This window comes from Haliotis asinina, chromosome 13 (assembly GCF_037392515.1).
Source record: "Haliotis asinina isolate JCU_RB_2024 chromosome 13, JCU_Hal_asi_v2, whole genome shotgun sequence".
Classification (NCBI taxonomy): domain Eukaryota; kingdom Metazoa; phylum Mollusca; class Gastropoda; order Lepetellida; family Haliotidae; genus Haliotis; species Haliotis asinina.
The window spans coordinates 4,815,970-4,828,243 of record NC_090292.1 but is presented as its reverse complement, the minus strand read 5'-3'; the positions used below and the strand labels follow the sequence as shown (position 1 = coordinate 4,828,243).

The following is a 12,274-nucleotide window of genomic DNA, read 5'->3' as shown; positions in this document are numbered from 1 at the left end:
AGTGCCAAATGTGACATTAGACAAAGAACAAGGAAACAATGAGCTAGTGTCAAGGATGCATGCAGATAGATCCTTATGAGACTGTTGCCAAGTGTCACATTAGACAAGAAACAAGGAAACAAAGAATCAATGTCAAAGCTAACGTACATGCAGACAGACCCTCATGAAACCAGTGCCAAATGTGACATTAGACAAAGAACGAGGAAACAATGAGCTAGTGTCAAGGATGCATGCAGATAGATCCTTATGAGACTGTTGCCAAGTGTCACATTAGACAAGAAACAAGGAAACAAAGAATCAATGTCAAAGCTAACGTACATGCAGACAGACCCTCATGAAACCAGTGCCAAATGTGACATTAGACAAAGAACAAGGAAACAATGAGCTAGTGTCAAGGATGCATGCAGATAGATCCTTATGAGACTGTTGCCAGGTGTCACATTAGACAAGAAACAAGGAAACAAAGAATCAATGTCAAAGCTGACATACATGTAGACAGATCCTCATGAGACCAGTGCCATTAATCTTGTTGTCCATGAGCAAAGTCTTCTGGTACTGTGCTGCCTTGATCAGCTCCATCACACCCTCCTCTGTGATCTGGTTCCCTGCAACACATTCACATCATATGGTCAGTCAGGATTTCTAGGAATTAGTGGTAGTGGTAGTGGTAGTGGTAGAGGGTAGAGGATTCAGGTAAGGAGTTGAGAATCCAGCCAGAAGCCAGTGACAACAACAAATCAACATGCTATATTTGTGAAGACATTTGTAAAATGATGGGTTGGCCTTGATCTAACAACAGAGTCAACACCAGGAAGACCTACTGAGGTCTCTGCATAGCAATTGTATAGTGCTCCCCGACTGAGATACCACACCTCCATCTAACAACAGAGTCAACACCAGGAAGACCTACTGAGGCCTCTGCATAGCAATTGTATACTGCTCCCCGACTGAGATACCACACCTCCATCTAACAACAGAGTCAACACCAGGAAGACCTACTGAGGCCTCTGCATAGCAATTGTATAGTGTTCCCCGACTGAGATACCACACCTCCATCTGACAACAGAGTCAACACCAGGAAGACCTACTGAGGCCTCTGCATAGCAGTTGTATACTGCTCCCCGACTGAGATACCACACCTCCATCTAACAACAGAGTCAACACCAGGAAGACCTACTGAGGCCTCTGCATAGCAGTTGTATACTGCTCCCCGACTGAGATACCACACCTCTATCTAACAACAGAGTCAACACTAGCTATGATGTAAGAATGTAGTCGACTCACTGGACAGGTTCAGGTTCAACAGGACACGGTTGCCGGCCACCATGAGTGTCTTCAGCTCTGACATGTAGTCTGCCACCTCCATCAGTGGGTTGATGACCTCGGGGACATCTGGCTGCTGTGGAAGGACAACAGGGAAACTCAGGCACCGTGTTTGGAGTCAGGGGGCCTGGGATGTTGGTAAACTAAATGTTCAAGCTAGATACGGTCATGTGTATTTTTAAGATCATAAAATGAAACTGAACATTATTATTATGAACACACTGACTTAGAGGACCAAGTGTGACTGAGCTCCGTGCGTTCAAACCACCAGTTTCTAAACATGCATGTCCAATGGTGAGGGCTGCCATTTTGTGTAAAGTTAGGCAACAGAAGTACCATCTTTTAACATCTTTTAGTCTTGCAATGCCAGCAATCAGATGCTCCATCGCTTAGTCCACCAAAGAACATTTTCAATGTAATAAGTCCAGTTTTGGTATCCACTCACCATGATATTGCTGGAACGTTGATAAAATATAACTTATCTCAGTGACATGTGTAGAGATGTACTCCCTACCTCCTGTTCCTGCGGTGTGGGTTTCTTGTTCTTCTTGTCCTTTGTCTTCCCGACACTCTTCCCTGCATCAGCTGCTATAGAGGCTGTACAACATACATGCACATAGCTGTTGGTGGGTACCCAGTAGTGACATGATAAACAGAAGCAGAACATGAGCAGAACACTCTGTCTCACTGTCAAATAGTCAGTCTTGTATCTATCATGTTTAAAGTTACCTTCAGTATAATAATTTCATTCTTACTGATGGAAGAAGAATTGATGAAGAGATCCAGATAAAGATATTACCAGATAGAATGCCACAACAAGAAGGTAAGTGAGGTAGGTAACTCTATATCAACAGCAAGAGATCAGTATTACACATATTTACATTCACTTCAACATATATACTATAGTTTAATATTATATAGCAAGTATATCACAGTGTCATTGTAAAATGATAACATAGCTGAAAACAGATAACAGTTATTAACACGATGTTGGTTTGTGAGTAATGATGAACTGAATTGGAACAGAATGGTCAGTACAGAGTGAATGTTATGAACTGGATTCAGTATTCCATTAAACATAAAACTGTGAACAGGGAGACTGAAACAGAAGTCATCTGTAAAGAGAATGAGGAACTCAATACCTGGTTCATGAAGCATGTCCTATAAATATATACACAGTGCTGTTATTGAAGAGTCATGTCATCTTCATTGATAGGAATCAATTCAATTTTTGGATATATCAGTAATGAGAGGTCAATACTGTTTAAAACCCTGTTGGCATAATGCACTACAGAATGATGGTAAAGATATACACTGTTTCAGAATCATGATCATTTCGATGATTTGTTTGTTTCCGTGAACAATGTCAGTGTCTGTATCGTGGAACCACAACATTTTGTCTTGTATTACATGAAAGTGCAACTGCATATGCACAGATTTAAGCTATAAATGTCAACTCGGACATAATGGTTTCTGACATGAAATGTGTTTCAGAATGATGATCCAGGACCAGAGAGGCACTGTACTGGACTCTATAGTTGTGACTTTACATTTCAGGGAATACCTTTGCTTGATGTCTGTGTAGACACAGTCCCGATCTTTTTCTCACAGCACAGCACCAAACACACCCCTCAGTTAATTAACTATCTCCTCTTTCCATATTCTTGTCCCAGCGTACTTTATTTTGCATTATATTACCTTATAGCTACATGACCTTTTAATAATGGCACTGAGTATGTACTGACAGGCTGTGATATACTGTCTTGTGTAGTTACAACCTATGAAATAAAACTTGCACCACATATATAGTGCAACCACATATATAGTGCAACCACATATGCAACAAATGTAAGTTATGACTCTATGAAGACTATTGCCATGTGAGTGCCAACAGCAAGTGCAACATATACAACAAGTGCAACATATACAACAAGTGCAACATAGATAAGTGCAACATATACAACAACAAAGAGCAACATCTACAAGTAGAAAGGGAATAATGACATATATATGCCACAGTGATGCATAATTGTTTGTTTGCTGTTAAAAGCATATGCATCACTTGGTGCAAAGATGTTGAATATCTGTCCAAAACATGTTCCTGGAAGTGCAAGAGATCAAAGCAGAGAGAACAAGTGTACATACTGCTGGCAGTCCCTCACTAGTCTAGATCATTTCCCCTTTCTGAGAAATCTGAACCTATATACCTGGGCCCGCTGGCAGCAATCTTAGTGACTTTCCAATCACCATACAATTGCCCTAATCCATACAATTGCCTTATGATATAACACCTAAACGTGCCATGATTTGTCAATGGCTGTCAGTTAAACATAGTTTGGCATCTGGTCAGTGTTATTTGGAGTAAAATCCAAACTTATTCCACAAGCATTAGATTTGTAAAGATATGAAAGGGTGACATGATTGTGGGAGTGTCGTGGAAAATGCACGACAGGGAAATATGAAAATGATATTATTCCATGTGTTATATGTGTTGTTAAATACTTAGCCACAGTATGTTAATTACTTTACTCTAGTTTGTTGATAAGTATTTCTTCTTTTTGTAAAAAAAAACTTTTTACACAAATTTCACATACCTCTGCAAATGTATTTTTCCTGCTTGAAGAATACTTGTATTATATTTAAAATGCATAGACTAAAACTCTTGTCTCTGGTCAGATTTAATTTTAGGAGATTTAATTTTAGATTTTAGAATTAGAAAAAAACCCACATAATTTTGTATGTTATCCATCTGTAGATTATTTTAATTATAAACTAACACAAAATCATTGACCGAAAAGAAATACTAGTATATGTGGAGATCTGCGATGCCACAACATGGCATACATTGCATTTGGGCATGGCAGATTTTACGGCAACGGCATAATATGCAAAGGGAAACCACTCCCCCCTTGCGTTAAAACTATGATTAGCTGCCCTTGAGTTATTGAAACGGTCATGGCCACTGCTAATTGCTTGCAGACACCTTTCGTTACTATCCTTTCCTTGTTTATCAAAACGGTATGGTGTTCATACTTTTTCCAATGCTGAATCAGGTGAGAATTGTATTTTATGATATAGACTCAATAATGATTTTGTTCACTACCGCAAATAACAATATTTCTGACGTTAAATCGATGTTGCATTCTCCATGTTGTTGAAGTGCCGAGGCGAATCATACAGTTTTATGCAATATAAAAGCAATCCCCAAACATAAAACTAATTATTTGTGTAAAACTGACACCACCTTGAACGCCATTTTGCTACTGACTACAATGATCTTAGTTCCTTACAATTGTATTGTAACTTACAATGAACTTAGCCTACAATCGCTTTGGGCAAGTGGATGGCAATTGTAGCCGAAGCCTAAGATCGCAATCTTAATTATTTACAATAATTGTAGCTCTAAGATCATTTTGTGCAAGTGGGCCCAGAACCTATCTGTACACCTTAACCTACCTGTACACCTTAACCCACCTGAATCCAACCGTATACCTGAATACACCTGTATGCCTGAACCTACCTGTACACCTGAATCCATCTGTACACCTTAATTCATCTCTACACCTGAATCCGTCCATACACAAGAGTTCACCTGTACACTTCAATCCGTCTTTATACTTGAATCCAACTGTAAACCTAAATCCATCTCTAAATCTGAATCCACCTGTACACCAGAATCCACTTGCATGCCAGAATCTACCTGTACACCTGAATCCAACTGTACACCTGAATCCATCTCTACACCTGAATCCATATCTATACCTGAATCCAACTGTACACCTGAATCCATCTCTACACCTGAATCCAACTGTACACCTGAATCCAACTGTACACCTGAATCCATATCTATACCTGAATCCAACTGCACACCTGAATCCAACTGTACACCTGAATCCAACTGTACACCTGAATCCATATCTATACCTGAATCCAACTGTACACCTGAATCCAACTGTACACCTGAATCCAAATGTACACCTGAATCCATATCTATACCTGAATCCAACTGCACATCTGAAGCCAACTGTACACCTGAACCCACCTGGACACCTGAATGCACCTGTATCACCAGCAAATGTATGTCCATCCCTCTTCGCAACAATCAGTGTTTCGAAACTGCAGAGAACTTATGCGGTAAATACAATTTCTCTTTGGGCTGATTGTCAGATCTTCCCAAAGGTTGTACAATGAATGCTCCAACGGTGGAACTGTGTTTGACAAAGAGTGGTAATATGAGCCTGTGACCAGATTCGCCATCCAGCTGTCCATCAGCAGGATAAGGTCAGTTGTCCAGCTTACACCAGCAAATAATGCATCCATGAGGATGGAACATGGAACATGGAACCATCTAACACTGTAGCTACATTTCCCACGTGCCTATATAATTATCTCAAAGCACACACAGAAATCCAACATTCAACCTCATGGCCTCTGACAAGAGTCGGTAGGATTAGTCGCTTTTGAACAGAATTCAAGTTATATCACATTGTACCAGTTGAATGAGGAACTAACCGTCCAAACAGAAACAATTTTGACACTTTGGTGAAATCAACAAGCAAGGCACTGACAAAGCAAGAACATCATTGGGTAAGATGGCAGGCGAACCTAGTTCTGGAGTTCCCAACGACCCTTGACCTCCCCTCATTCATGACACAACTACTTATATTTCATAGTTTGTAATAGGAGATTTTTCACAGGCAGTTCCTGTGGTGCAGGTTTTTTCCAGTTATGTTGGTGATGTTATGATACATGGCTTCTCACATCATTGGTGTACATGAAATAACATTTTTGACAATATGGAACATGCAAATTTTTTAAAAGAGAGAGAAAGTGTTAACGGTACACAACAAGTACAATGTTGACAGTATGCAGCAAGCATAGTGTTTACAACAAGCAAGCAAAATTATGACAATATGCAACAAGCAGTGTGGACAACATTCAGCAAGCAAAGTGTTGGCATAATACAAAGCACAGTGTTGATAACATGCAGCAAGCAAAGTGTTGACAACATGCACAGCTGTGTTGACAATATGCAGCACACAAAGTGCTGACAAAATGCAGAGCAGTGTTGGCAATATGCAGCAAACAAAGTGTTGAAAATATGCAACAAGGACAGTGTTGACAACATGTAGCAAGCAAAGTGTTGGCAATATGCAGCACACAAGGCGTTGACAATTTGCAGAGCAAAGTGTTGACAATAAGGAATTAATGGAATTACACATTATGACAAAATTGACAAGCAAACTGTAAATGAAATGAAGCAATCACAACAGTGACAACAAGAGGCAAGCACATGTTCAGAATCTGTTTTTAAAAAAGCGCCACTGAAGTATGAGAAATATGCTATCTGAGTTAGTCTGTTGGCACAATATGAGAACACTGAGTAATAAATGTCTATAATGGAAAGAAATAGATCAGCATGAGGGGCTGGTGCTGCACCAGAAGCGATGGGGTCAGTCTTCAGCCAGCTTGTTAACAACAGCGAGGGGGTCAGTCTTCAGCCAGCTTGTTAACAACAGCGAGGGGGTCATGCAACATGACAGTCAGCGACGACAGTGACAACAGTGACGACAGTGAGAAAAACATGACATTGAGGGTGTGGGTCAATACAAGATCATACCAGTGAGCACGGATAGAAGTTTTAGGGCTGTTGAGGTGAAAAATGAAAGATTTGTTAGAGTGGTGAATGTTAAAAAAAAGATTTAAAAAGTTGTGATAAATCTTGGCCAAAAGAACTCACTCTGTTTCAAGAACATGGTTTTGCTAATGAAATGAGGCCAGAATTACTGTCCAAGTAATCGACCTGTCACCAGGTTTTGACTATTACTTAAGTGACTATACAGAGCTGCTGCAACAACCTAAATCAGAGGTCCCAGAGGTCAGATGCAGCAACTACATCCAAACACAGAGGACAAGGTCGCTAGACAAACCCCAAAAGGCAACTTGAACTGGAGGAAAATAGCTGATCTTGGGGAGAATAGCTGATCTGGAGGAAAATAGTTGATTTGAGGGAGAATAGCTGATGTTGGGGAGAACAGTTGATTTGGAGGAAAATAGTTGATCTTGGGGAGAATAGCTGATCTTAGGGACAACAGCTGATCTTGGGGAGAATAGCTGATCTCAGGGACAACAGCTGACCTTGGGGAGAATAGCTGATCTCAGGGACAACAGCTGACCTAGGGGAGAATAGCTGATCTTAGGGACAACAGCTGACCTTGGGGAGAATAGCTGATTTGGAGGAAAATAGTTGATCTTGCTGAAAATAGCTGACCTTGTGGAGAATAGCTGATTTGGAGGAAAATAGTTGCTCTTGCTGAGATTAGTTGATCTTGGGGAGAATAGCTGATCTGGAGGAAAATAGTTGATTTGGGGGAGAATAGCTGATTTGGGGGAGAATAGCTGATGTTGGGGAGAACAGTTGATCTTAGGGACAATAGCTGATCTTGGGGAGAATAGCTGATCCTGGGGACAATAACTGGCTATAAGAAGAACAGTTGATCATGATGAGAATAGCTGCTTTGAGGGAGAATAGCTGCTCTTAAGGTGAATAGCAGATCTTAGGGAGAATAGCTGATCTTGGGGAGAACAGCTATTCCTGTGGGAATAGCTGCTTTGGGAGAACAGCTGATCTTGGGGACAATAGTTTATCATAGGGAGAACAGGCCATCTTAGGGTGAATAACTAATTCTTGGGGCAAATAGCTGATCATAAGGACAACAGCTGGTCACAAGGAGAATAGCAGATCTTGCAGAGAAAAGCTGATTTCAGTGAGAATGGCTGCTCTTGAGGTGAATAGCTGATCTTTTGGTGAATAGCTGAGAGCTGACCTTGGGGAGGATAGTTGATCTTGGAGAGAATACCTGATCTAATGGAGAATACCTGATCTTGGGGACAGCAGAGGATCACAAGAAAACAAGATTTCCTGAATGCCAGCCACAGGCATACGTAGGTGGATCAAGAGGGAGGTTGCAGGCCTACACATGCCACCTTTTCACCTGAAGTTTATCAAATGACCATTGAAACTCTTGTGAAAATGACGTGTGCATCCCCCGACCATTTTTCAGTAGGGTGCACAATCCACCCCACTCCCACCCACACACACACACACCATCACCACCACAACCTAGCCCTTTCTCTAAAAGATGTATCCGCCCCTGGTCAAAATACAAACTTAGGTCAGGGGGGACAAGATGTCTGACTAAACCCATGTTCCTGAAGGTGAGCTACAAGGCATGACAGACAGAGTGGTGAGTGCAACAAACTGACACACGCATGTGAAACATGATCATGGTGATGTTAGGTGAGTCAACAGCACGCTGTGGTGTCAAGACAGTGACTGTTCTGGTTAACACTGACCTGGACGATGGTCTGAAACACCCACAAGTAGAAACCACATTAATAAACAAAACTCCATACATGGTTTATTAATACTGATGTTAAACATGCATCCGTCCATCACCAAAACACCAAGCCAGGATATGAATGAGTGACTGATGTTTTGCGAACACAAATCCATCTGTAATACAACCTGTAAATAATTTAACAAGTCAGAGAACATAGAAACATGAACCAAAAATGCAGTCAAAAACAAAGACACTGGTATGTATAATACAAACTGTGACAATTTTATGAAAATGCTGTAAAATGCTTTAAAAATAAAAATTATAAAAAATAATAAATGTGACAGTAATTTTCTCCTTATTAAATTATGATATTTTTACATTAATTCTTGAACATCAGACATTAGCTGTTTTACTGCATCAGCATAAGAATAATGTATTGACCTAAAGAACCACCGGCTCCTTGACCTGTCTTACATGCTTTTCAGAACAAGCTGCCAGGGTGATCAGACTGGCTAACTGTACCAGTAAACCTACCAATGGTATAAAAGTCAGGATTAACAGCACAACAGCACTGTAGTGTTCAGCTAGATTTACAGTCTACAGACCAGTGTTGGTATGAGAGGACTCGTGATACAGGATACAGTCCACACCATGATAATCATGGTCAACATAAACATGGATATACACAAGCAACATGATTGTTAGACCGATATCTCAACAAATAAACATGGTCATTAGCAGAAGATCAACCACAGGGGCTAGATTTTCAAAGCTCTCTTAATGCTAAGATAGTCATAAGTTAATGATAATGTATGGCGCTTACGACTATCTTAGCGCTAAGAGAGCTTCGAAAATCTTGAGTCTGGACATGATTACTTGTCGCTGACGTGTTACATAGACACAAACATTGTGAGTTGAGTTTCATGTTGTCTCTAAAGTATATCTCAGTATGTTTGCCTCAAGTGATGCTGGTCTCTTGTTACCATGTTGGTGCTACCCAGGTCAGGTCTGGTACTGACAAACCCAGAAACACTGGCAAACCAGGATTCAAACCCAGAATGAAAGGAAGGGATGCAACTCTTAACATAGGTTGTGGAGCTACATACAATGACTAAACCACCTAGCCTTGAAACATCTGGGAATGCTTGAACATGGGCAAAACAATTTTGAAAGAAAAAAATACAAAAAGGTTCCTTTGACAGAGAAGTCAAGGTCCACAAAGCTCAGCATAATTAAACTCAGATCTTGCACTTGGGTACAACAGGATTGGATCACATCAGAAAATTATCAATGTGAACTTCTTCATAAAAAATTGAGGCTTGAAAATTCTGACGTGATCAGGTTTCTGTGTTTCAAGGGAAATGTTGTTGGACCAGTTCTGAACGCAGCTATTAAAGGCTGCACCATTACATCATTACTTTGTTACCACTTTACACATCTGAGGCTCCTTTCACAAATCACCCTTTACTACGGGTAACCTTAACACCCATTCTTTAATGCTGCACTATTGTTATTATAGTGACTCACAATCACCTCAGTGGCTTACGATCATGGTGTTTTGTGAAAGGAGGCCCATGTCATTTCTGAGGCCATGGTATCTGTATCCATGCTTTCTGTGGTGCTCCATTTACACTAACTGGTCAAACTTTTAGTCTGGGATAACCTGAGGTTGTCACACCAGTCGTTACTGAGCCAAAGATCTGACTTCAATTAGATCAGCCAAAAGCAAGAAACAATCAACATTGACAGGACAGACTGAAGCAGGTAGGGAGGAGCTGACACCACCAGGGACACACATGGCACTATGAAAGAGATGGAGGAGGACACGGAGCATTATAGATCAGGAGGGTGTGGCATTATCAGATAGAGATGGCAGGGTATGGCACATGAGACAGATGGGGTGGGCACCAGCGAGGTGTAGACTAGACCATAACGCTAACAGTACAAGACAGCCTCCATGGCTCAGATGGGATGTACAGAAACCAGTTCCAGCATCCACTGTGGTGGGTCAAGGTGAAGGCAGCAATATTGTCCCGAATCAACTGGTCAATAACAAACAATTGACCATACCAGGAATAGATAGAACTGACTTATTCAGATATCATAAAGTATCATGATCTCAATGTTAGAAAAAGGAAAGGCTGTTGTATACACAGTTCTTTGAGATCTTCTGGTGATGCGGCTTGTTTTAGAAGGATGTGATCAGACTAGTGTCTGTGTGGATGTAAGTGTCGTGGACAATGTATCTTGAGGTGATGTAGATTTCTTTTAGCAATTGCAGAACTTGTGGTGTCTGAAAACGTCCTAATATAGATAACACTGTATGTCCAGGTAATTTTGCCTTGTTCTTGCAGTTGTGTTACTGAAGTGTTACTACTACAGTACAATGCTATCACAACAGTGTCCATGTACAAGCACTGTCGACACTTTGATCACACAACTGTGTCCAGCAAGAGTGTGTGTTAGACTCAACACTGCTATTAGTATGGATGATAGGAAAATTGTTAATTATAGGAAACTCTTAAAAAACTGAATAAACAAAATCTTGTAAATTTGTATGCAGACTTTTCCCTGTAAAGCTACATTTAATTTCAACATAAGTCAGAAATCCTACAACAATAACACATTGTAAATTCAAACAGGAATCTGTGAAAAAAGATATTGATGTCACATCTTCAAATTCAGAGAATCAGTTCAATGTCAATATTATGTTTGAGGCTCAGTTTCAAATCAGTTATGAGCTTGAGACAAATCAGATTGTCAACGGCCAAAAAGGAAAAGATAATGCTTTCAGTAAAACAATAAACCCCAAACAAACAAAAAATAAAACACGTGGAATTATCTAATGATGACAGCATGCACAGTATCAGATACTGAACAAGTTTATAGCAAAGTCTCACAACAACCAACAAATCTACACTAACCAATTTTTCCAGGGTAAAGTCTGTCACAACACTTGTTAAAAGAACTCATCGTGTCCAACAGCTCAACACTTCAGCTACTCACCACCTGAACTGCGGCCCCCAATAGCTTGGTTAGCACCTGCTACAAACAGTAAGCCAGTGTAAGCTGAGACTAAACAGCATGGCTGGGTTAGCACCTGCTACAAACAGTAAGCCAGTGTAAGCTGAGACTAAACAGTAAGGCTGGGTTAGCACCTGCTACAAACAGTAAGCCAGTGTAAGCTGAGACTAAACAGTATGGCTGGGTTAGCACCTGCTACAAACAGTAAGCCAGTGTAAGCTGAGACTAAACAGTATGGCTGGGTTAGCACCTGCTACAAATGGTAAGCCAGTTTAAGCTGAGACTAAACAGTATGGCTGGGTTAGCATCTGCTACAAACAGTAAGCCAGTGTAAGCTGAGACTAAACAGTATGGCTGGGTTAGCACCTGCTACAAACAGTAAGCCAGTGTAAGCTGAGACTAAACAGTATGGCTGGGTTAGCACCTGCTACAAACAGTAAGCCAGTGTAAGCTGAGACTAAACAGTATGGCTGGGTTAGCACCTGCTACAAACAGTAAGCCAGTGTAAGCTGAAACTAAACAGTATGGATGGGTTAGCACCTGCTACAAACAGTAAGCCAGTGTAAGCTGAGACTAAACAGTAT

General features: G+C 40.6%; 1 protein-coding gene across 6 annotated transcripts in view; it reads right to left on the bottom strand.

The window, feature by feature from the left end:
* Positions 1 to 12,274, bottom strand: part of LOC137259952 (leucine-rich repeat-containing protein 71-like) — a 64,887-nt gene that overhangs the window by 4,398 nt on the left and 48,215 nt on the right. For 4 of the 6 annotated variants that reach the window (XM_067797608.1, XM_067797610.1, XM_067797612.1 and 1 more), the window contains 3 exons: positions 1,838 to 1,920; positions 1,285 to 1,399; positions 490 to 605 (listed from right to left, as the gene is read on the bottom strand). In XM_067797608.1, the coding sequence (XP_067653709.1) occupies positions 490 to 605; positions 1,285 to 1,399; positions 1,838 to 1,920 (314 nt within the window). Of the gene's footprint in view, positions 1 to 489; positions 606 to 1,284; positions 1,400 to 1,837; positions 1,921 to 8,679; positions 8,692 to 11,672; positions 11,709 to 12,274 lie in introns of all 6 variants that reach the window. The other 2 variants (XM_067797607.1, XM_067797611.1) reach the window with 2 other exon arrangements.